Source organism: Marmota monax, unplaced genomic scaffold (assembly GCF_021218885.2).
Source record: "Marmota monax isolate L192 unplaced genomic scaffold, Marmota_monax_Labrador192_F-V1.1 WCK01_AAM20220418_F8-fsc00059, whole genome shotgun sequence".
NCBI classification, from domain to species: Eukaryota; Metazoa; Chordata; class Mammalia; order Rodentia; family Sciuridae; genus Marmota; species Marmota monax.
Window position 1 is genome coordinate 8417451 of NW_026693595.1, and position 24170 is coordinate 8441620.

At 38.1% G+C, this 24170-nt stretch overlaps 1 protein-coding gene across 1 annotated transcript in view; it reads right to left on the reverse strand.

Moving 5' to 3' along the window:
* Positions 1-14433, reverse strand: part of Pgm5 (phosphoglucomutase 5) — a 177877-nt gene extending 163444 nt beyond the window's left edge. The window contains exon 1 of the mRNA XM_046459415.2: positions 13684-14433. Within this exon, the coding sequence (XP_046315371.1) occupies positions 13684-13944 (261 nt within the window). The 5' untranslated portion in view covers positions 13945-14433. The remainder of the gene's footprint in view (positions 1-13683) is intronic.
* Between the last annotated feature and the right edge of the window lie 9737 nt (positions 14434-24170).

Sequence of the window (24170 nt, forward strand, 5' to 3'; positions counted from 1 at the left end):
CAAGTTTAGATACCACAGATAGACACCTCAACACTTTGACATGGACCCTGCAGACACATATGCATCACACATGCCTTCCAGATCCACAGAAAGCCTGAACTTGCTCCTAACCTGTCATGACTTTAAATGTTCAGGGAAGGAGGACACAGTAGAAGGTAGTATTTGGTTACCACCATTTTCCTCATGCAGTTCCTTATGATCTATTCTTCTAACCTGATGCCAGTGCCTCTCATAGTCCTCAAATATCATCTACTAAAATCATTTTCTCTTCCAGTGTAGGGGCATGGCAGGTCCTGAGGGAATCAGTATGCCCAGCCACATGCCAAAGCCCAGTGTCTGAGAAAGAGAAAACAAGATCTGAAAGCTTTCTCCCAAGCAAAATGAAATTATTCCTTTATATCATGTACTACATACAGCTAATTTTTTAAAAAAAAAATAAATTTTTTTTAGTTGTAGATGGACACATTATCTTTATTTTGTTTATTTATTTTCATGTGGTGCTGAGGATCAAACCCAGTGCCTCACACATGTGAGGCAAGCACCCTGCCACTGAACCACAATCCCAGCCCCTAATTTTTAAAAATTATTTTATTTCTGTTGACTCCCTTTTTTCAGAACGTTAACAACTACTCTTCTAAATTAAATTTAGTAAGAGTTCAATTTTCAATTTGTTCAAATTAAAGTCCTAGAAAGCAGAGATTTACAATCGAAACCCTCTTGCTAACACCTCAGTCTAACACCTCAGGAAAAAACCCACAATTTCAACTCTCTGTTGTCCTTCCCCAGTAACATGACACCCATAAAAGCTGGATTGTTTTCATGTGTGAATTCTCTTACACAAGATGGCCCTTTTAGCTTTAAATAAGTCACTCTTTTTTAAAAAAGGAAAAGGTAAGTATGACATTCCTTAGTATCATTGTTTTACTGGGTCATATCCCTCTAATGGAATCATGTCCCCGTAATGAGATCGTATCCCACAGTGAATCTGGGAGAGTGAAGAGAACAATAAACAGAAACAGTCTTGATGGTTCACAGATAGTGTTCCACGGGACCACACAGGCTCCACCATGTCCACCTACGAAGTGCTGTGGAGAGCCAGATACATGAGATGCCTGTTTCCTATAGTCTCAATTTAAAACCCAAACACCAAATGGAAGCCCCAAACCAAGCTGCCATGGATTGCAGGGCTTCACTCTCTCAGTCCCAACTGTCCCACAGTGGTGCCGTCCTCAAATATTGTTGCACATGGACAAGTAGAAGATGGCAAAGTAGAATTTTGAGAAATAACAGACTCAAGACCAGGCACGGATGTGGTTATCCAAACACCAAGGGACTTCTCCATTTGCACATGGATGATTGTGCTGTTATATGCTTTCTTACATGGAGAACAGATGAGAGCAACAGAGCTCACCCTCAGCTTCCTGTAGCCCTGGAAGTCTTTTAAAACACTCAGGGGCTGGAGGGAGGGCTCAGAGTTCATTTGAACCAAACCAACATGGATTTCACATGTGATTCCCAATATCTGAACAAGTGCAGAACACTGACAGACATTTACAAGTCTGACCCAGTTCTGTTCCTCAATCAGTCCACCCCAGGTCTAAAGATTTCATTAAAAGATGAGGAAATCTAATTTTGCTCAGCTGAAAAATAAAGTAAAAATTGGAAGCTCTGTCCATCCTAGTAAACAGATAATTCAGTGCTTGGAAAATTCTGTGAAATCTTTGCCTTATTAAGATAGAGGGCCTGATTCAGTAAAACAAGAAAAAGGCTTTGCTCGCTGCTATTTCATGAGACAATTACTCTAGTGGGACTCCAGGATAAGAAATGCAAATGTTCCTTGTGTTTGCCTGGTCAGGAGAGCAGAGCTAAGTGCCCTGAGGCAAGATGGTATCCAATGGAAAAGGATAAAACCTGATGTTGCTACCTCCTGCCTGTGTGATGCTGGATATGATCCTTAAAGTCCTCTGTATCTCCATTTTGTTGTCTTAAAGCCCTAAAAGATCACTTGATGCAGGATGAAAGGTAGTAACATAGCCAAGTCCAGTTCATAGTGTCCAGCGCCCAATAATTTCCTAGTACCTTTTCCTTGCCTTCTTTGCTGGTATGGTTTGTTCATAGCAATTGTTGTTTTATTAACTTGGAATGCTATTATTAACTAAGTGTATGTGTGTTCTTGCTTGAACATTTATAAAGTACACATAAGAAGAAAATAAAACCAATCCTACCACCTAAAGATGTCCACCATTATCACCTCTCTGTATAACCTTTGTCTATGTGCCTTGGTATCCATCTGTTCCATTTATTTATTTGTATATTTTATAGAAAAGATTATTGTGTAGCCTACATTGTACACTTAATATGTCTAGCCCTTCCCTCAGGTCTTCTTGTGTCACTGAATGACATGATTTTAATGACTATATAATCTTCCAAACGATATGTGCTATCATTGATTTATCAATATAAAAGTGTTCTTCTACCTCAAATATTTATGTGTAAAACTAGAAAGTGTTTGAGGACTAACCTTACACTATGGTATAAATTAAATTGGATGTCATTTGCCAATAATTAACCAGCAAATCACTGCATAACTTCAGTTGTCTTTCTTCTTTAAGCCACCAAACCTACTAAAAAGTTGCTGAGGCCCAGTAACATGACACTAATAAAAGCTGGATTGTTTTCATGTGTGAATTCTTTTAGATAAGATTCCTCTTTGATTCTTTTTTAGCTTTAAATAAGTCACTTTTTGGAGGCTTAAGTTGTGGCTCAGTGGTAGAGCGCTTGCCTAGCATGTGCACGGCCCTGGGTTCGACCCTCAGCACCACATAAAAATAAAAAGTAAAATAAAGGTACTGTGTCCAACTACAATCGAAAAATAAATATTTAAAAATAATAAGTCACTTTTTAAGAAAGGAAAAGGTAAGTATGACATTTCTCAATATTATTGGTTTACTGGGTCATATCCCATGGCAGGGAGGGAGTGAGAGGCCCGTATCCGCATCCTCTTCCTGACCAGAACCTTCTTCATTGTCCCCATCTATGCCTCTGACTGGCATTTGTATGTACAAGGCCTGCTAACTTTTCAATGCCATTGAGCTCACTGCACAAAGCTGCCCTTGCAAAATAGATCCCTGCCTAGAATAGTCAGACTTACACTGTTTATAGTATATTGCTCTTGCTCCATCCAACTCAGCATGATTTCTGTTTTATGTTCTAGAAGCAAAGATCATTAGGGAGCCTTATCAGTTCTAATGTAGTCTTCAAACATTTCAGACACTTGGGACTCTGCTCTAGTCTCTTTTTAAATATATACAGGGAAGAAAATATAGCTTTATGGAGCCAGGGGAAGGAAACCAGAGTCCTGTGTATACACATATGCTACTTGATAAACTAAATGCCACCTTTACAAGTGATGGAAATTATACACTTATATGAGATAATATTTTGGGAATACACACATGCACACACAAAGCAACAACAAAAATCTCAGGACCTTTAGCACCCTCGCAGGTACAATGTGTACATGCACATTATAGGTAGAGCATGTATGTGGATTTTTTTAAAAACATCTCTTTAGAACAGTATGTTTTTCTGAGTGGTGGTCATATCCATGTATATAGATTTCTAAATAAATCCTATCAGACCAGCTTCTGTCTGGTCAGGAAATAAGAGCTGCCCATTGTTAAGTGCCCCCACCCCTTATACTAAGTTCCAGTGACCTACAGACCTTTGGCAATCATAGATTTACAACTCAGCAAGATTCAACAGTTTACTGTTATTTATGACGGCCAAGCGGGGTCTTCCAATTTGCATCTGTCACTTTACATTTGAGAGATCCTGTCCAAAAAAAGATTATGCCTCCTAACCAAACACTCAGCAGGGCTGCAGGAACAGGCCCCCTGACAAACATCCTGACAAAACGCTTGAAAGCCAAGTGAGTTCCCACAGCTGTGCGTTTTCAGACCACTCAGCAGATTAGCGTGGAGTCTCTCAGCCTCTGCGCAGCCTCTTCCTCTCAGTAATCTCTCACATGGCCCAGTCCATTAGGACTGGAAATCCTCATGAAATGAGAAGATTAAGATCTGGCTTCAGGAAGAGGCATCGGGCAGGCCTGAGGGGGAGGGGCCAGAGCCTCAGAAAAGTTTAAGGTGCAAAAGCACCCATGGACTTGGCTCAGTCATCCCAGGAGATCAGACACACACCACGCTAAAGCCCTCACTTTAGAGACGTTAATGTCTGCATGGCAGCAGCTGCTTCTACCTCAAGGGCCACAGGAGGGTGGGTATGAGTGTGCATGTGCGCACGGGGGGCTGGGGATCAAGCTTCCAGCAGTCGGCACCCCAGCCTTTGCCAACAACACGGAGAAATGCCAAGTGTCCAGAGGAAGCTGCACCAAAGCAACTGTGATCACCACCGGGAAAGGCGCCTCCTGGCTAGAAAAGCTACTAAGACTGAAAAACACACACATCCTTCTTTTATTTTAATCAGAATAAAATATTTTGGTAATAATTGTGTTATGTAGATATATAAAAATAATTCTTAATAATCTACTACTTCATTTAATCCTCCCAACAACTGTGGAAAATATGGGGGCAAGTATTATTTCCCTAATTTTTTTAAATGGGCAAACAAACCCTGAAAGATAAGGTCTCACTATGTGATCCTGGCTGGTCTCCAACTCATGGACTCCGGGATCCTCCTGCGTCGAACTTCTCAGTGGCTAGGACTATAGGCTAATACCACCATACTATCTTATCATTTCTCATTGGTCTGTTTAATTATGAATAAATTATGCATGTACATGAATGTTTCAATCAAGTGTTTGAAATAATAAGGAAAATGATTCTCTTTCCAAGACCTCCCCCACCCCGCCCCGCCGCCATACACACACACACAATCACAGTTGACTGCTTGGAGTATGTTCTTCCAACACTATTTTCCATGCCTATGTTATATACACAAAAATGGGATCATGCTACACACCACATTCTACTTAATACTTTCATTTGTGTTGCCTAACAAGCTATCATTCACATCTTTCTCATATCACATACAAATCTAATTCCTTTATCTATAGATTTTAATGGTATTCATTGTGTGATTGTGTCAATTATTTATCTGCTCTCCATTAGTGAACATCTAGATTGTTTCTGGGTTTTTTTCTTAGCCAAATGCTGCAGTTGGCTTGTTTATATAGATTTGCATATTTGTACTAGACAATCTACAGGATAGATTCTTAGATAAGAGATCCCCAGTTGTTGGACAAGTACTCTATTAATTTAGATACGTACTGTCAAGTTTCCTTATCAAAAAGTTGTATCTTTTTAACTCTCATCAATGGTGTTACAAATACAATTTTCCAATAACCATACCAATTCTGGGTATTTTCAATTAAAAAAAATGGTCTGTTTTATTTATATTTATCTGGTAATTAATGAGGTTGATCAACTTTTCATCTGTTTGTTGTTGACATTTGTATGAATTGTTTGAATTTTCTTATTTATTTGGTAGAGGTCTTTATTTATTGTAGAAAAAAGCCATTTGTTGTAAAATCTCCTTCCACTGTTTTGTGAAACCTTTTGTCATATAGAATCAACTCTGGTCCTCTGGTTTCAGATTTTTTTTCTTTCTTTTAGAGAGCTCTAAATGCAAAATTAAATACTCCTAGTTAAAAACCACTCTTATTAGAGGAAAATAATACAAAGGCAATAATTAAATATTATATTTGTGCAAAATAACTTCTTAGTATAGAATTAGAAAGGGAAAGGAAAAGTCAAAAACATCCATGACTTCAGGCCAAGAAACAGAACTTCTTTGGAGGTTGAATGTTCCTGAAAATGTTCTCTTCATATAAATATAGACATTATTCATGATACCATTACTGAATGGTCTCACTAAAAAATATACAAAGGATAAAAGACATTTAAAGACTAGGAGAATGCAGGTTTTCATTTCAACAAATTTTATATATGTTCTAGATACCCTCTTATTCACAACTGAGTTAAATCAGATAAAAGGACCTAAAACTTTCCCTTTGGCCATGCAAATGTAAGCAGCAGCAGTATACTGGCAAAATCTTTGAGTATTTTCAAATTAACTCTCAAGGCATCGTGTTGCATGACACTGAAGCCCTAGCTTTCTACCTTCAGTTTTAAAATTTTAAAATCCCTGGTCCATTCAGACCTATTTTTCCCTGCCTATTTGTTCCAAATAATCTTGTTCATAGTCCACATAGTGTTTCTTCACGGAAGAATGTGCAATGCTGATGGAACTGCAAATTGGTGCAACCACTCTGGAAAACAGCACGGAGATTCCTCAGAAATCTTGGATAGAACCACCATTTAACCCAGTTATCCCATTCCTCGGTCTATATCCAAAGGACTTAAAATACCACACAACAGTGATGCATCCACATCAATGTTTATAACAGCTCAATTCACAATAACTAAACTATGGAACCATCCAAGGTGTCCTTCAACAGATGAATGGATAAAGAATATGTGATATATATATATATATATATATATATATATATATATATATATATATATATGAGAGAATATTATTCAGCCTTAAATAAAAATGAAATTATGGCATTTGCCAGTAAATATCATGCTAAGTGAAATAAGCCAGTTTCTAAGAACCAAAGTCCTAATGTTTTCTCTGATGTGCAAATGCTAATTCATAATAATGGGGGCAGGGCTAGGAAAGAACAGAGGCACTTTGGATTAGACAGAGGGGAGTGATAGGAGGGGAGAGGGTTTGGTGGTAGGACTGATAGTAAAATGATTTGGGCATTATTACCCTACGTGCATATATGATTGTATGACCAGGGTAATTCTATATTATGTACAATCAAAAGAATGAGAAGTTATACTCCATTTATGTATGATGTGTCAAAATATATTCTACTGTCATGTATAACTAATTAAGACAAATTTTAAAAAAACAGAAGAATGTGCAAGACCCAAAAAATGAGAAAATTGATGAATCCAATACCTATGCCTGGACTTCTCCAAAAGTGGGTTCCGACTTCTAATCCTCAAGTCTGTATAGGAAATAGCAAACTTCCAGAGTTCACAAAGGGCCCAAAGTGAACAGATGTTTTATTAAAAAAAAAAAAAAAAAAGGAAAGAAAGAAAAAAGAAAAATTCTTAGGGTAAGTTTCACACATAATGTTGCTGGTGTGTATCTGCCTTTTCAATAAACATCATTATGTTTTATCACAAGATTTAATAAAGCAGCTTAGTTAAAAATGCCATCTGGGTCTCTGAACACATTAAACAAAGCTTAAAATAACTACCCCAGCAACTGGGAGAGCCCAGCTGTTCTCAAAAGCTCTCCCACTCCTTTGACTTCCCCATAAAAAGAGTAAATGAAGACTCAAGGCTAAAAGTATCAAGAATCCACTGGTCTGAACAGGAGAGGGATGCAGTCAAGGGCTGCCTAAAGTTTGCTGTTGTTCACATTATAGATTTTCTAGTCCCATGGCTCAGGGACAACAGTTCTGCAAGGAGAGTAAAGTAAAGAAATGGAAGACTCTTCAGGGTTTACTAAAGTATCACAAACCTGCCCTTTCTGATGTCTAGACAATGGTAGCACATTACGTCCTCCTATTCTGTAGTGAACACCAGCAGAAATACAGCACAATCACCACCCAGTTCTTTTTTCCCTCCTAGAGACAAGTCTCCAGTAACCCAATCCCAGATTTCTAGATCCATTCCAGGAAAAAATGACCTAGGTGTTGAAGTACAGGTTTCTCTCTCTTGCTTCCCTCTTCTACTCTCCCAACTTTCACCTACCACCTCTTTGCTTCACTTCTAAATCTGGGCCCCTTATCTTTGGAGCCACACCAAGATTTTACCCTAGATGGGTACAGTAAATGCCAAATCAAGAGTACTCTCATTCTTTGGAGCAACTAGCTTTTCGTGGCCAATTGAATCAAATACAACTCATGCAAGCATCTGTCTAGAGGGCATTCCCAAGTCCCCCATCTGACTTCACCTTCCTTATACCACTGTGGTTCTGCTCTCACCTCTAGATTTCACTGACATTGATAAGTTCTTGAAACTGTAAGTTGCACTGTTAGCTTTTATTATCATTGCTGACCATCATGTGGTCAGTACAGTACATGGCTCATCAACAATATAGATTTTTCTTTGGCTAAAACTTGCAACAGAGCTAAACCTTGCAACAGAACTGTAAGTTGTTTGCCAAAGAGCACATTCAGTCTTCATTCAATACATGCAGTCAAATCATAATTATCTGAGTTATATTCAGTTGTCAATACTCCTTTGTCCTTATTGTGTTATAGATGTTACAAAGTTCTTTCGCTTATAGTGCTTCATTTGATTCCCTGAATAATTCAGCGATGCTGTCATACCAAACTCATAGATGAAGAAACAAGTGGTTTCTAGGTATGTCAAGAGGTTAAAGCATCTGTCCTCCAGTTTGCATGGCAGAACAAGAAAAAGGCCAGCCCTCTGACTGCTGCTACAGGGCTTTTTTACCATGCCTACTACCTTCAAGGCTGAAGGCAAAAGAGTCTGTGGTTACCACATGAAGAAATCTGGTTTGGACTTGCCAAATGTGTGTTGATAGTGTTTGGTGATCTACCTTACTTAATCTATGGTTACTTTTGGTTTTAACAGTCTACCTTCAGTTTTTAAAACAAGCATATAAACAAGTTTTATATGCTCAGTTACAGAGCTGTGCTGTCTTGTAGAGTAGCTACTAACTAGTGGCTATTTAAATTTCTGTCTTATTTTATTAAAATTACATGAATGCAAAACCCACTTCTTTAGTCATTCCAGGTACTTCAAGTGTTCAGAGTCTTCGGTGGCTAGTGGGTAGGACCATGCAGATAATAGAACATTTGTGTCATCAGAGATAGTTCTCTTGGACAGTAATGTTACAGAATGTCATCCTTAGAGAAAGAAGACTTTAGGAAAAGTAAGAAACATCTTGAGGCAGATGTGCTATTATCTGTCCAACATTAAAGATAGTTTAGTGCTAACAAAGATTTGATCAAAGGAGAAATTGAGGGATTGCTCTTAGCTTCAGAGGGACCAACCCAGGAAAGGGCACATTCATTCTCATAGCCTTTGTGTTGCACTTAGATCTTAAGCTCTTTAAGAGATTGGAATAAATTGATACATGGAGTATCTAAACCACTGAAGAGGGTCTGAATCAGATGAAAATACAGCACAGACTCAAAAACTGATTGGTTGCTAGGCATGGTGGCAAACACCTATAATCCCAGAGACTCAGGAAGTTGAAGAAAGAGGATCCAAAATTCAAAGCAACTTAGGCCTCAAGCAACTTAGTAAGACCCTATCTCAAAAATTAAAAGGATTGGGAATACAGCTCAAGTAGAAAAGCATCCCTGGGTTCAATCCACACTGCCAAAAAATATCAGTTGCAGACTAAATCTTGCTTGTAACTTATTTAACTTATAAATGATACTAGTTATTTGTACATAAGTTATTTTTTCTTTCACTTTACATAGCATGCTTTAGTTTATATGCTTAAAGAGGAATTAAAATACTTCTGAAAGTTTTTAGATAAGTTCACAGAGCAACATAAAAACTACCAAAAAAGTTAAAATATCTTTTATTTATTCACTAATCCATTGAAATTGAAAATAGAAATTCCAAGGGTCTATGATGGTATTCAAGAAAGTAAAAATGTCACAAAACAAAATTCATTTGCCATAAAATTTGTGGAGGTGGCTATTTCACCAAATCCTTACTCTACAAATTCTAATTAAAAAGAGAAGAGAGAAATAAACAAAAGAACTATGTGTCAGGATGACCAAATAGTGCAACTGTGAAGAAAATGTCCAACTGATAAGAAAATATCAGCTAACAGAATTAATGAATTAGAAAGCCACTATTTAAAAAGAAAGTCTCTATTTTGAAGCCCCTAATGAAATAATCAACTCAAGAGGTGATCATTAGTGAAAAATAAAACACTTGGGTAAAGGTTGATTAGGAACTGGATATATACATGGCATAAAATTTACCCCGTGCTGCTGGCTCAACTCAGGGATAAATAAGGTAGGACAGAGGCAGTGACCACCATAGATCTGCACCCATCTTGCATCACTCATATTGGGACAACCAGAGATTATGATTGAAATATAATGAAATATCCTTATTTTAAAAATGAAACCTAAATCTAAGCAAGCCTTATAATGGGGCTGAATGCTATGTCCCCTCAAAATTCACATATTGAAATCCTAACCCCCAAGGTGATAGAATTAAAAGGTAAGATCTTTAGGAGATGATTATGTCATGAGCATGCAGTGTAATCCCTTATGATTAGAATTAATGTCCTTCTAGAGACACCAGAAAGCTAACTGGTCCTATCAAGACACAGAAAGAAGGTACCATTCTATGAACCAGTAGGTAGACTCTCACCAGACGCCAAAAATGCCAGCTCACACCTTGACCTTGGATTTCCCTGCCCCTAGACCTGTGCAAAATAAATTTCTGTGGTGCTTAAGCTATCTAGTTTGTGGTATTTTGCTATTGTGACCAAGTGGACCAAGACAGGCCTTTAGAACTAATGTCCAGTTAACAAGAAAAATGGGAGAAGAGTGAAGATTTAAATGACACAATTGAAAGCAATCTGAAAATTACAGAAGAGAAAACATTCTACATGACAACTGACCTGGTTCTTCAACAAATCAATATCCATAAACAGATAAAAATATATGCATACAGTAGTACTTTCTAGGTTAAGAGTCTTGAAATAAATAACCCAATGCAATGTGTCTTCCTTGCTTAGTAAAATCAAAACATCTAAGATGTTTCAGAATATCTGAAGAAATCTGAACATGTGCCATGGAATAAATGACATAAAGAAAACATTTTTATCTCATTTGGGATTATATTATAAATATAAAGGAAAATATTTTTTAAAGATCCACATTGAAGAATTTAGGGGTAATTGTCATTTTCTTTATACTTGAAAATACCTAAGCCATAAAGAATGATGCAAATGTTGCAAAATGTGTACAACCTAGGTCATGGACTCATGGATGTCATTAATTTTGTCTCCCAACTTTTATCGAACCTTGACATTTTCATAACTTAATAATAACTTTTAAAATCCCAAGTAATGCAGGTACATGTTTGAAATATATCTATTTCAAACTTTAAGATATTAAAACATAAGTAATGTAGTTTATCATTTATCAATTTCATTCTTCTGTTCTCCTCCTGAAATTATATTATCAAAGACCAATTATAGTCTTTCATAGACAATTTCTTTGTAAAATTGACTTTTCAATCAAAACCAAAATTTTTTTCAGAAAGAGAATGAAGTCCATTCAGTCAGATTTACCATTCAAAGAATAAATTCTAGTTTTCCATTATTTTTCTGTCCTGTTTATGAATATCCAATAGGAAACCAAAGAGGCCAAATTATTTGGAATCAAGGTGCATCATGGGTAAGTCTAACTCAGTACACCAAGTTACAAAACAAGTGCACTCCCGTTAATTTCTATCATGCAAGACCAATTTTGTTTATAATTTTTAAGAACTTCTAGAACATGTTTCTCCTGAAGCCAACCTTCTGACTATTCACTTTACTTCAGCTCCAAGAAGGTAAACAAAATGAGGAAAAGATTGGCTAAAGTGGGTTACTTGATATTCTGAAAAATGTCTACCATTCCTTCTCCCACATCTACCCCTCTTAGAAGTAATACTTTCAGATTATTTAATAGTTGGTGCTTCTCTGTGAATTTTAGTTAGTCCTTCTGGCCTTCAAAACAACTGTTTGGTTAAATTTTAAGCACATATTAGTATATCCTATCTTCTAAAGTGAACTCCATCTTTAATGTTAAGAAATGTGTTGATCAGAGAAGACCCACTGATGTAAGAGGTTAAATAATCCTTATGATAAAGTGGGCCAAGAAATAACAAAGGACAATATATAATTTGCTTATGCAAATGAACAAATATAGCTTCAAAAACATCCTGATCCACAATAAACATTGGTCAGGCTGTATTTCTCACACTCCTTGAAAGAACTGGCCCAGGAAGGAATAGAACACTGTCATAGCTCTCCCAAGGCTCATTATCCTCCATGATTCCATGGGAATAACTTTGTCAGACAAGAGTGAAAGACCATTTGTCAACCTCTGTCCAGCTCTAGCCAACCTTCACCAATCCCAGGTGAGGAACCAGGGAAAAACATGAACTTCAGATCTGCAGCAGCAGCATCTGCCAAATATCACAATTCTATCACCTATCCCAATACCACTGGCCCTGTTATTCCTAATTGCTTTGGTGTTTTGGTTTTTTTTTTAATCTTTCCCTATTTCTGGAACACTGAGAAAAGAACACTCAAGTAGACAAACATGAAGCATGAACAACCCTAAAGATTAAAAAATAAGAAGAAATAAGAAAATAAAAAGAGGAATTCTGGGAAAGAAGGAGAAAATCTAAATGACAGATAATTATTTAGTTTCACTTTTAAATATATTCATGCTCATATATATACATTTTCAAAAGAAATTTCACTCAAGGAAAAATTCTATAGATGGGGGTCTGGTTGCACTAACAAGGCTCAGATTACTTTTTAAAAACCGTGTTTCCCACAGATAGTTCAGAGACCCTGAAGTTAAGACAGTTATCCTTGAGACGCTGCCAGATTTTGAAGGAAGAAAATCAGAGTTTGGGGGGAGGGGGGTATGTCAAAGTATCCTTCTAACTGCAGGATAGGGAGGACGAGGCAAGAACAGAAAAACTCGCAATTGGAAAATTCAGATAGCAAAAGAAGACTGCAGAGGCTGTAGGAGACAGGAAAGGAAATGAGATGAAAACTGAAAAGAGTAAGAGGTATGAATTGTTGTCATACGCCAAAGGCATATTGGAGAGAAGTCAGGAATTACTTTAAGAAAACCACTCCAAATCTCATTTCAGACCATTTAGAGATGAGCTTTCAGGAGCTGAGAGTCCTGGCTGTATAGCATCAAATTGATCCACCTGATCCCTACCCTAATAATAACCAAGTTGAAGAACCAATGATCTAAAACAAACAAACAAACAGAAAAATAAAAACAAAAAACCTTTGAGGTCCATTTGCCAAATATGTAAAGGTTCAAATCTTCAAATTCTCTCTCTCTCTCTCTCTCTCTCTCTCTCTCTCTGTGTGTGTGTGTGTGTGTGTGTGTATACAATTTCATTAAATTTGACAGTCAAGATTTAGGGGTGAAGAGAATGATTGCAAGCAAAAAGGACCCAGTGCGGGGTGGTGGGGGGACTATGTTTGGAGCCTTGGAAAGAAGTCTGTGAGGGTAGTGAACACGGTTGGAACAATTTAAAACCCAGAGCTGAGGTGAAATGAAAAGAGATGAAGAAGAGAACTTGGAAAAGAAAAATAAGCAGGTGCAGGATGTGGGCAGAGACCATGCCACAGGTTGAGGAGCCTGTGAGGCTCAAAGTAGAGTGAGACCCCTCAGGGTTTTCAGGGTGATGGGTGTCTGGGGCTGTTTCAGGGCGATGATGAGGCTGTGTTCCTGATGTGCCCGAGAGGCGGCAAGGTGGTAGTGTGAGGCTGGAGGGAGAGTGGCCAGGTGGGGGCGGGGCTCACAAAAGGGGAACCGCAGACCCTGGGGAACCCCTGGAGAGAGCACCGCAGTGGTATTGTCAGGCGAGGGGCATCCAAGTCACTCACCCCATTGGCTGCGGCCATCTGCACCACGATCTCTGTGGCCGTCCTGCTGAAGTACCTGCCGTCGCTGCCCACCACCATGGTGCAGCCCTGGCGGTCGCGCAGGTCAATGGATGACAGCACGCTCTGGATGAAGTTGGGTAGGTAGTTGCGCTGGCCCTCGAAGAGGCCAGTGGGTCTCCTCAGTCCCCCGCCGCCGGTAGGCCGCTGGTCCTCGAAGGGCGCCGTGGGCACAGTCAGCACCGGGATGGGGCTCCCCTCCATGGCGCCTCCTGGCCGGTCCTGCTGCGGCTCGGTGAGTCCGCGAGCTGCAGGGAGTCTGCAGCGGGGCCCCCACTAGCCTGGCGGTGAGCCCGGACTCCGCCTCGCGCCCGGCCCCCTCCCCAGCGGGCTCAGCACCGACAGCTCCTCCTCTCTGCCCCTCCCCGAGCTGTCCCAGCAGTTCGACTTCCACCTTGGGACAAAGCTTACTCCTGCCCAACTTCTCTGTAGCCCGATCACTTGAGCTGTCCCGGGTTTCTTTTCCAAGCTGGTCTCACGTTTTGGAGTGTCACAAAAGCTGGGTTCTAGTGCCAGCTGGCTATCCAACCCACCAGGGACGCCTTGTCCCGCGCCTGCCCCTCTGCCTTCCCCGAGATTGCCTCTCTCTGAGGCACAGCCTCCTCAAGATAGCCTGGGGGTGAAAGTTTGAGCAGTGTTTGGGCTTCTCCCACACCCTTGGCCTCTTAACCTTCCTACCCGGCAGCCCTCTCTCCTGGTTTCCCTGCAAAAGGACAGAATACCCTCACAAGTTTCTCTCTGGAACAAGGACTGGGAGGGAGTTGGGAGGGGGCTGAAACCTTTTGCCATCAGCGAACAGCCCTAGCCAAAAATAACCCTGGAAAGGCGAGCTGAGAATTGTTATCTTCTGCCAGCGGTGAAACTGGAGGCTGAGCGCTGCATGTGTGTCTGTGTGTGTATATACACACCCATCTGACCATTTGTTGCAAGGAATCACACACTGTCAGGCCCTTCAATCCAGTAGGACCCGCCCTAGACTTCCACTTTCCCAAGTCTCTCTCAAGACACTATGCAGTATGGAAACTTTTTTTTTTTTCATGTTTGTTTGTTGTGGCAGTTGAAACAGCAGTGATACAGATACATTTTTCATATTCTTCATACCCTTCTCATCATCCCTACTTAGCTCCTGCTTGGAAACAGGCTTGCTCACATTGTATCTCTCCACATTTTTGAACTGTTCACCCTCATTAATTATTTTCAAGAGGAAGAGGCTAAAGCCCTTTTAAATGTCCTAACAGGAATGAATTAACACAGCCAAATTAAATGAGAACTGGGTACCAGGTTCTATACTGGTTCTATGCTAGGTCCATATGCATCCTATATCCAGCAGGGGCTAGAGATATTCTCCCTTCTCACCATAAAACTCACTCACCTAAAATTCAAAACCAAGAAATCTCTATTGAAAATATGAATGAAAAAAGAAAAGGATAAAATCCAAAGAGGGAAGAAACAATTCTTAGTTTTGCTTCTATCTTCTATCACCTCTCAGACTTTTTTACGCTCACCAAAGCTACTGTTCTGAAATCTTCTGAGAATAATGTCCACATCCTGAGAATATCGTTGACTTGTTTGTTGCAGGGTTATAAAATGTTTGACCATAGTAAGATGACTGTGAGTAACAACTCATCGAACATACTTGCAATAAAGGCTTTGCATATGTTTTTTTCTTTGGAGGGTGAAAACAATGAAAAGAAGTAGGTATGGTATCCATGTCCCCCACCAGTTTTTCAAATGAGAAAAAGAGTTGATTTTGAGTTTGTTGTTGTTGTTGTTGTTATTGTTGTTGTTTTTGGTGAGGTCAGTAAAGTAGCCAAGATGGCACTTGTATTGCCAAATTTTTGTATTGTTCTCCTTTTAAATAAAATAATATTGAGGTATTATGGGAAAACTGAATTCATCAACTGAAACCTTCCAGGACTTTTAAGCCATTCTCATAAACAGGAACAAATGGATTACTTGGAGGAAAATGGGTAGTGGGGAGATGTTGATCAAGGGGTACAAAGTTTCAGTTGGGAAGAATCTGGGTTTTTTTTGTTTTGTTTTGTTTTTTGTTTTTGAGATCCATTGCACAGCATGGTGACTACAGTTAACAGTAATATTTTAAAATTGTCAAAAAGGTAATTTCAAATGTTCTCACTGTGAAAATAAAACAGATATTTGAGGTGTTGGATATGTTAGTTTAATCATTCCATATTACATGCATATACCATAACATCACATTGTATGCCATAAATATATTCAATTATAATTTTTCAATTGACGATCTTTTAAAAGCATATTTTAAGGGTTTTTTTTCTCTACTCTGTCCTCTGTCTCCTAGAGTCCATCCCTGTAAAGTTCCTTACTTCATATTTGTGAGTTTGAGAGACCCTTGGCTTAGCACCAAAGAGAACCTCAGAATTTCTAATGATCTCTGCATATCTCTACAGCATAGGGTTTTCTAACATTACCTTCTAATTACATTTCATTTTGCAAAGAATAGTGTCATTCCCAGAAGAAGAATGGATGTGGTAAGTCCTGTGCTCCAGTAACGACAAGAACACTACCTCCAAGTCTCAGAGCTTCCCAGAAACCCCCCAGGACTCCATCTCCCCACTTCTAGCACTTCCCTCTCTCTGGTCATCACCACTGTTCTCTCCTACCACAGCCCAGCTTCTGCCACCATCCTGGAAATAAGGAATGGACACTACAGAACAGACTTTACTATTCTACTATCCAGGAGGTGATCCTCTTCCCTTGGGGCTAATTCCAAAATGCTGAAATTCTGGTCAGCCAGTTTGAAGCAACGTACCCAATCACATAGCGAGGTTGTGATGTAAAAATAAAAACAGTGTCTTTGAAGTAAGGGGGCAGTGTTCCCCCAAGGGAAGGAGAGGTGGGTCAGTACATAGCAATTGCCAAATACATACTTGAAACTCATGGATCAAGTCTTCTACAAATTATTTTATTCCTCTCTGAATGCATATAACACTTGCATCTCTCATAAAGAATGTTTCATAAGCTGACACACACACATGTTCATAAGTGTTTCCTCTCTATTAGTTACATGTGATCTTGAAATAATTCTGTAACCATTTCTAACCTTAATGTCCTTACCATAATGGAAACTATGGTGAGCTCTGCCTCAATTTGGGGGAAGCTTCAAGTACTTAGTACAAACAGAAAGATATTCAATAAATTCTACTTGTTCAAATTTATTGCCATCAAATTTATACTTTTATTATTAGTAATCTCTTATATAGCAAGAATTACTATAGGGGCTGGGGTTGTAGCTCAGTGGGTAGAGCACTCACCTAGCATATGCTATGCCCTGGGTTCGATCCTCAACACCACATAAAAATAAGTAAATAAAATAAAGACATTGTGTCCAACCACACCTAAAAAAATAAATAAATATTTTTAAAGAATTACTGTATATGTTCTTGTAGATCAGGACAGTACTTAAAGGGTCCTTGGACATAGGTGATATTCTACAAAAATTGGTTGAGTTAATCTGGTTTGGGGACTATGAAAACTTAAAATATATGGAGTAAATTCTCCTTGAAATGTACAAAAAGGGTTTGCCAGCTACAAAAAAAATCGCTTCAAAGCTGCCTTCAAATTTCATCAAGCTAATTCCAATTAATTTGTCCCAATGATGGAAAAAGGAAAACTGAGAGGGCTTTCCAGATAAGAAATGTCTCGCCCATAGTTGCTCAGAGGCAAAATGAGAAGTTTGGATTAGATCCATGTTTCCAAGGGGTTTTCTTCAGAACATTAGTGCCTCCTAAATGTTGCACAAAGCAAGTTTCATGGCCAAATAACTTTTTAAATCCTATATATTTCACACATTCCTAGAGCATCACAAGTCACAATGCACATTTCACATTAAAAGTTCTGAGAGGTCTTAGAAAGAAGACATCAGATTAACTTCTTTAAAACTAGTATTTTCCAAACTGAATTTATATTTCGAGTTTGCTGAGGGAAAGAGAGCCAGGCTAGCTTTCTAACCAGAGCCAGTGGCACATTCCTTAACCCTTATCCCCCATGGATGGTGTCAGGGATAAATATGGTCTCAGATTCTCATGCTCATTTGCAGCATGTGTCATAACGAAGAGTAGCCCTGTTGGGCTAACAATGCCTTTCCGCCTTCTCTGAGCTACTAGAGAAAGGGATCACACTGAGAATTCTTGGCATGAAAGAGAGCAACTGACAGTCTTCCTTCCCCTGGGGACTCCCTTGCTCTCAGGATGTCATCAGCCACCAATCTTCATGCGGACAAGATTCTAGCTGGCTCAGCTAGACCAGCATTTCCCAAATGAGAATTTGGGACCAAATAAGGACTAAATACTTCATTTCTATCCCTTCTCACAGGTTTGCAAAGCATGTTAGCATATTGAAGATTCTGTGAAGCTCTGCAGGAAAGAAATCTATTTAGTTTTAGCCAAGCATTTCCAGTTGACCATGGTCCTGTTCCAAAACACCTAAAAACAGATCAATGACATTAACATTCCTTGAAACACTTTAGATCTCTGAGGATCCTTCCAGCTATATCATTCTGTGATTAATCTTTTAATTTTTGAGGCATGAAGAGATTAATTTCTATCAGGATTCTATTTAGAAGCTTATTCAATTGTGCAAAAAGGAACAGGTAAAATTGCCCAATTAAAAATAAAAAAACCCTTGAGTGATTTTGAGACATGAACTAATATATACAAATATACAGATGTACAAATATGTATAAGGATAGAATATAAAATCACATATATAATTATGCATATACATGTAATTTTATATTATATATTCTGTTCTTTTTTACTCCCTGCCTCTGATCTGCTGGCTGGCAGGAAAGCCCATGTCACTTTGGCCCACGGCAAGAGTACATGACTCCTATTGAGTCACAGTCCACTTCTGTGCACAGAGGGAATGCTAAAAACATGCTGTTGACTCATTGACTCAAAGAGCAGAGAAATGCCAAAAGTACAAGACAAGAGGCAGAAAAGCAGGTGGAAAAATGTCACAGGGCAGTCCTCCAAAGAAGCCCTAGGTCCCTTTTTAATCTGCCCAAACACCTGCTGGTGATGGAAAAGTCAAATATATATTTCAAACAACTCCTAAAATACCTTCTACTAAGCCTTCTGTTTCCCAATAAGTGAAACAACATGTGGTAATTCCAATAGAACCGGCTGCTTCTCCAATTCCTTCACTGCAGGGCCACTAAATGCATGTTCAAGTAATACAAAGGTGCAACTGTATGTCTGGTAAATGCTTGTGCACTCGTCTCAGGCTTCAGCTGTTTCCCACGTTCATCAACAACTACCTGTGTAGCCTTGAACAAGCTGGCTACCCTCTCTAACGCTCAGTTTCTGCATCTGTAAAATGTACATCATAAAAGTTGAGCATCATATTTAAAGAGATAGTATGTGAGAATTGCTTGCATAGTACCAGTCACAAAATAAGGGCTTTAAGAAGTGATGAAATTATTATGATTACTGTTACAATTACTAAAATTAAGTACTTCTGTTAACTAGAAACATTACTAAGATATTACTACCAAAATAGTAATTATTAGTATACATATTGTTATTACTAATAACAATGATTCTTTTTCTTCATACCAGAGAATATTGACTTTGAGGGTAGGCATGCAAAATTTCTGTTGAAACTTTTGACACAGTATGTACATGACACATATCACAATTAAGGAACTGGTGCCTTTAAAGATTATTTAAACATAATTTTAAAATTATGTTTACTGACCTTTTAATTCTCTTCAAGTAACTGTACAAAAGGAGCCATCAGCCCAACCCATGACAAGAAATCCAATTCCTCTGCAGTTTGTTTTTGAAGGTAGCCACAGGATACCTATAATAATGAAGTACAGTTCATAAACATCCTGAGGCCAGCATAAGGGACTGATGGGAAAAACTAATGTAGGTGTGGTTTCCTGACTCCTGTATGCACTGGACCCAACATTGTAAAGCAGTTAAAGTTAACTGACCAACTTGCAAAATCTGTGGGTTTTGGAAAGCAAAAGATTTCATTTTAATTCAATTTTACCAAAAGAAATTAAGTTACTGAACTGCTAAGGAAAAAGTCAATTTCTCAGTGTCCCTTATAGTACCTAGAAACCAATGGTAAACAGTAATAGATTATTTAAATTTGTTAGAAATATTCTAAGTTTCTTCATTTTAGTAATAAAGCAAAAATTTTATTTTCTAAAGGAATCTCCATATTTTCACAAATTGTTGGACTGTTTCAAAAGACTTTAAAAAGGAAAATAATTTAGATCTGTATTTAAAAGGAAATGTATTTTTCATGCTTCAATTGCATTTATCAGTCATTTGCAATCTCAGCATACATAGAATTTTTCTTTGGTGGTTTTGATGTTTGGTTTCTAGGAAGAAGCCCCCAATATATGTATATATACACACATACAACCCCTGTATAAAAATTTTAACGTTCCTATGTAAAGTAGTTTTCAAAAAGCTATCATATCCATCTTTGTCATGGAGTTGAACAACAAAGATATACCATCCAAGCTAGTATTCCTGCCTTATGAATGGATCTTTTTTCTCTTTTTTTTAGTAGTGAAGTCTGAGCGGATTTGCATGACTGAGAGTGAAATAATATGTTAGGATCTGCCAGTTTGGAGGTGTGAATAGATGCCATCCTCATTTCCTCTATCCCAGCCCAGGCTCAGGTTTTAATCATCCATTTATCAGAAACCACTGTCCCCAGAGATTCCCTGTGCCCTACAGGACCAGCTTTTTCCATCATATTTGAACCTTGTTTTATTCATTCCCTCAGAGTGCAGCTAAGCGAGCCACATTGATTGAAAAATTAACTCAAGCTAATAGGAGAACAATGTACCCAACACATTACAGTTCAACCTAAAGTTTTCCAAACTTAACTCAGGAGTTGTACCAGTCGTTGGGACTTCATAGGCTAAAATATGACTATCAAAGTCAAGCAAGCATCTTCATTGTTTTCTAATTTAATTTCACACTGTTACTGATTCCTTTGAAGCCAGAAAGTAAAAGTTATTTCCCAGCAAGGTGGTCATTTTTCATTTAATATGGGATTCATTTTTCCAACTTTTTGTGGGAGCTGAAATCAACCAGAAGTTCCCAGAAGCAGCAAAATCCCTTGTGAATCCCAGATGTTCCCAACAAATGTAACTGACTGGCTCCTTATTGAAAACAGCTCAGAGGTCAGCAATAATATTTTTTCATTAATGTTACAGGTATCCAACATAAGATGCTATTCCCTTTCACAATTTATTATTCCTTTTGTCTCTGGCAGATATTAATCATTGGGATTTGGGAATAAGGAAATGGAATGTCTGACAATTACTGGGAACTACTGAATCCATATGTTATTCTTTAATTTTCATAACATTTACATGTTTTTGAAAAAATAATAAGTGACCATAATAATAAATAATACATCATTTTTCTGCAACAGGATTATATGAAAACTTTCACTGGTTTTCCACTGAAAATATTTAGTAAAAAATGAATAACTTATAGAAGCATACCTGTTAAGTCAGAAGTAAGATACTTCAACGTTGGACTAGAAGTTCTAGCCAGTCAACTCAATAAGATAAAAAGTAAGAATTTTAAGTATTGGAGGGAAATACATAATTTATCATTGTGAACCAGTATATTGTTGCAAGATTATAAAATTCAAAAACATGTTTTAAAAGTATCTCTTTTAAAGTATCTCTACCGGATCCGTATGTAAGATAAAAAGAAATAAATATTAACACAAAATAAATGCTAAATAAAACATTTCAATATTGGAAGATACTACAAATATTTAATATTTAAAGTAACCATTCTTTGAATTAAATTCTTAAATCCACAAAGCATTAACTGTACTCGCCAATAGTATTCAAATAATGTGATGCTCAGATCTCCTGGCAAGGTAAACAGTGCTACCTAGAAGCAAATGTCAAAAGTGCCAATTTAAGGGCACATTTTGTTTCCAAACTTGGTATTTCATAGAGATTATTTACAGAGTTTATAAAAAGCATACCATGTCTATAAACTTATTAATATTTACTTTATTTTAAGAAATGATTCGCTGTTAGCTGCTGGCAGTGCCCTGAACACACACATACAGAGCAACAGACCCAAGGAAATCTGACTAAGATTTCTCTTCTGTTCCTGTCCTGATTCCCAGCAATGTTGACCTTGACCTTCATATCAGTGTTTCCTGATCTTACTTTAGACTTGGAGTCAATGGATTTCATCAAACTGGAAAGATCTCTATTGGCTAGTAAGACTTAATTCTCATAAAACAATAAGTGATCATAATAAACAAGAAATCGTTTTTCTGATTTCTTAACTGATTTTTCTCATAAATCAGAATTGGGAAATCCATATAAATTAAAATAAGAGGAAGAAATTCCCAAAAGGAAAAAATTTTTCTTTTGTTTCTTTTCAGAAGAATCCATAAATATAATGGCTGCCTTCTGATCTCCAAATTTTCTCCATTCCCATATAATTGTCATCTTTTTAAGTGCCCAGAACTTATATATCCCCTCCTCTGGGAGTGGCCTCAGTACAGTGGGTAGACTCTAAGTGATTTGTCCTTACTATATAATCCTGTGTTCCTGACCATACATAGGGAGAAGGGCCCAGGAGAGAACACCTGGCTCCATTGACTCTCTCCCTCTGGAGTGCCCAATTGGGAACTTGACATGCAAAGGCTGGACACTGTGGCTTGGCCACACTGACGATAAGGGCGGGAGAGACTGAATCTACAGCTATCTCTTGCTTATATCCCTGGAGCAGCCCTGAACCTCCTCTTTTCCAGTCATGAGACACTTGATACACTCCAGCACTCTTCATTAAACCCCTCCAGGTTTAAGCTAGCCAGAATTACACTCTGTTGTTTTCAATCAAACGAACCTTAACTAATTCATCATTATTCCCTGGCCTTCATTTCTTTAATGATACCATCTATGTAAAATTCAGAAATACAGAAGAAGAGTCTCTCTACTTGCTCATACACACATGTGTAGTATGGGTATAAATCATAAGCAGTGGTTCAAGTTCATGGTTGCCATAGTTGGCTTAATACAATGAACATCTGTATTAAGACCATCGTTGCATGGCAGGCAGAGGGAACATGGCCCAGCAAGAGGCACAAGGGGAACTCAACAGTTACAGTAGTGCTTAATTTCTAGGTGACAATGTGACCCAGTTTGCCTGGGGCCATGCAGTTAAGTGTTTTCTTACCATATTTATGAGTGTTATTTCCTTTGTTTAAGTATCCCAGTTGGAATGATAAATCCTATAGCCACCCTTTAAAATTTTTAAATAATTATGGGAGACTGCTCCTCTGTGTTGTTTAGATTTCTTTCTTTCTTTCTTTCTTTCTTTCTTTCTTTCTTTCTTTCTTTCTTTCTTTCTATTTCTTTTTCTTTTTTTGTATCAGGGATTGAACTCAGGGGCACTTAATAAAAAGTAAAAATCTAAAGTGCTGAAAAATTATATGACTAGCAGGTATATTTTTGAGTAAATGGGATTTCCAGAAAGAAAAGATTAGTAATTTGCCCAAGGTCACACAATTAGTAAATGGTAAGACTTGTATTATATGTATTGTCCCAGCCACATCCCCAACCCTTTTTATTTTTTGTTTTGAGACAGAGTCTCACTAAGTTAGCTAGGGCCTCACTGAGTTGCTGAGGCTGGCTTTGAACTTACGATCCTCCTGTCTCAGCCTCCCAAGTTGCTGGGATTACAGGTATGTGCCACCATGCTCAGCCCTTGTTTGAAAATTTTTCTAACAAAAAATGTTTAAAGTTATCATGCGTGCAGAATATAGCTGCTCAAAGCTCCTTTCTTCATTGTTCTGTGAGTTCCTGGAGAGCACCTTCCTCACACAGTGTTGCTGAGGATTAAAGGACACAATCTATGAAATACTGGACAGTGACCTGCCCTGAATGACAAAGCCACATTTTAGGTGGCATTCTTCACACTTACCTAATGTAAGTTGTTTAGTGATTTTTATTTTGATATTTTATAGTTTGTATATTCATATAGTTCAAAATTCAAAAGGGTATATACAATGGAAAGTGTCCTACCTCACTCTCCATTTGTCTCCACGGAGACAACTAAATGCTTCCAGATTTTTATTTTTATTTTTTTTTTGCAGTGCTGGGGATTGAACCCAGAGCCTCACACATGCTAAGCTCTACCACTGAGCTACATCCCCAGACCTGAAGTTTTAATATTCTTACAGAATATTCTATACATGTAAGAAAAAGGAGTTATGCATGTACGTGTACATGCATACATTACCCCTGTTTGAAGTTCACAAAGACTCTTCAAAGAGGCTACATTATGATTTACATGATAAAATTGAGACTTGAAAAGATTAAGTAATTTGGGGCTGGGGTTGTGGCTCAGCGGTAGAGCACTCACCTAGCACATGTGAAG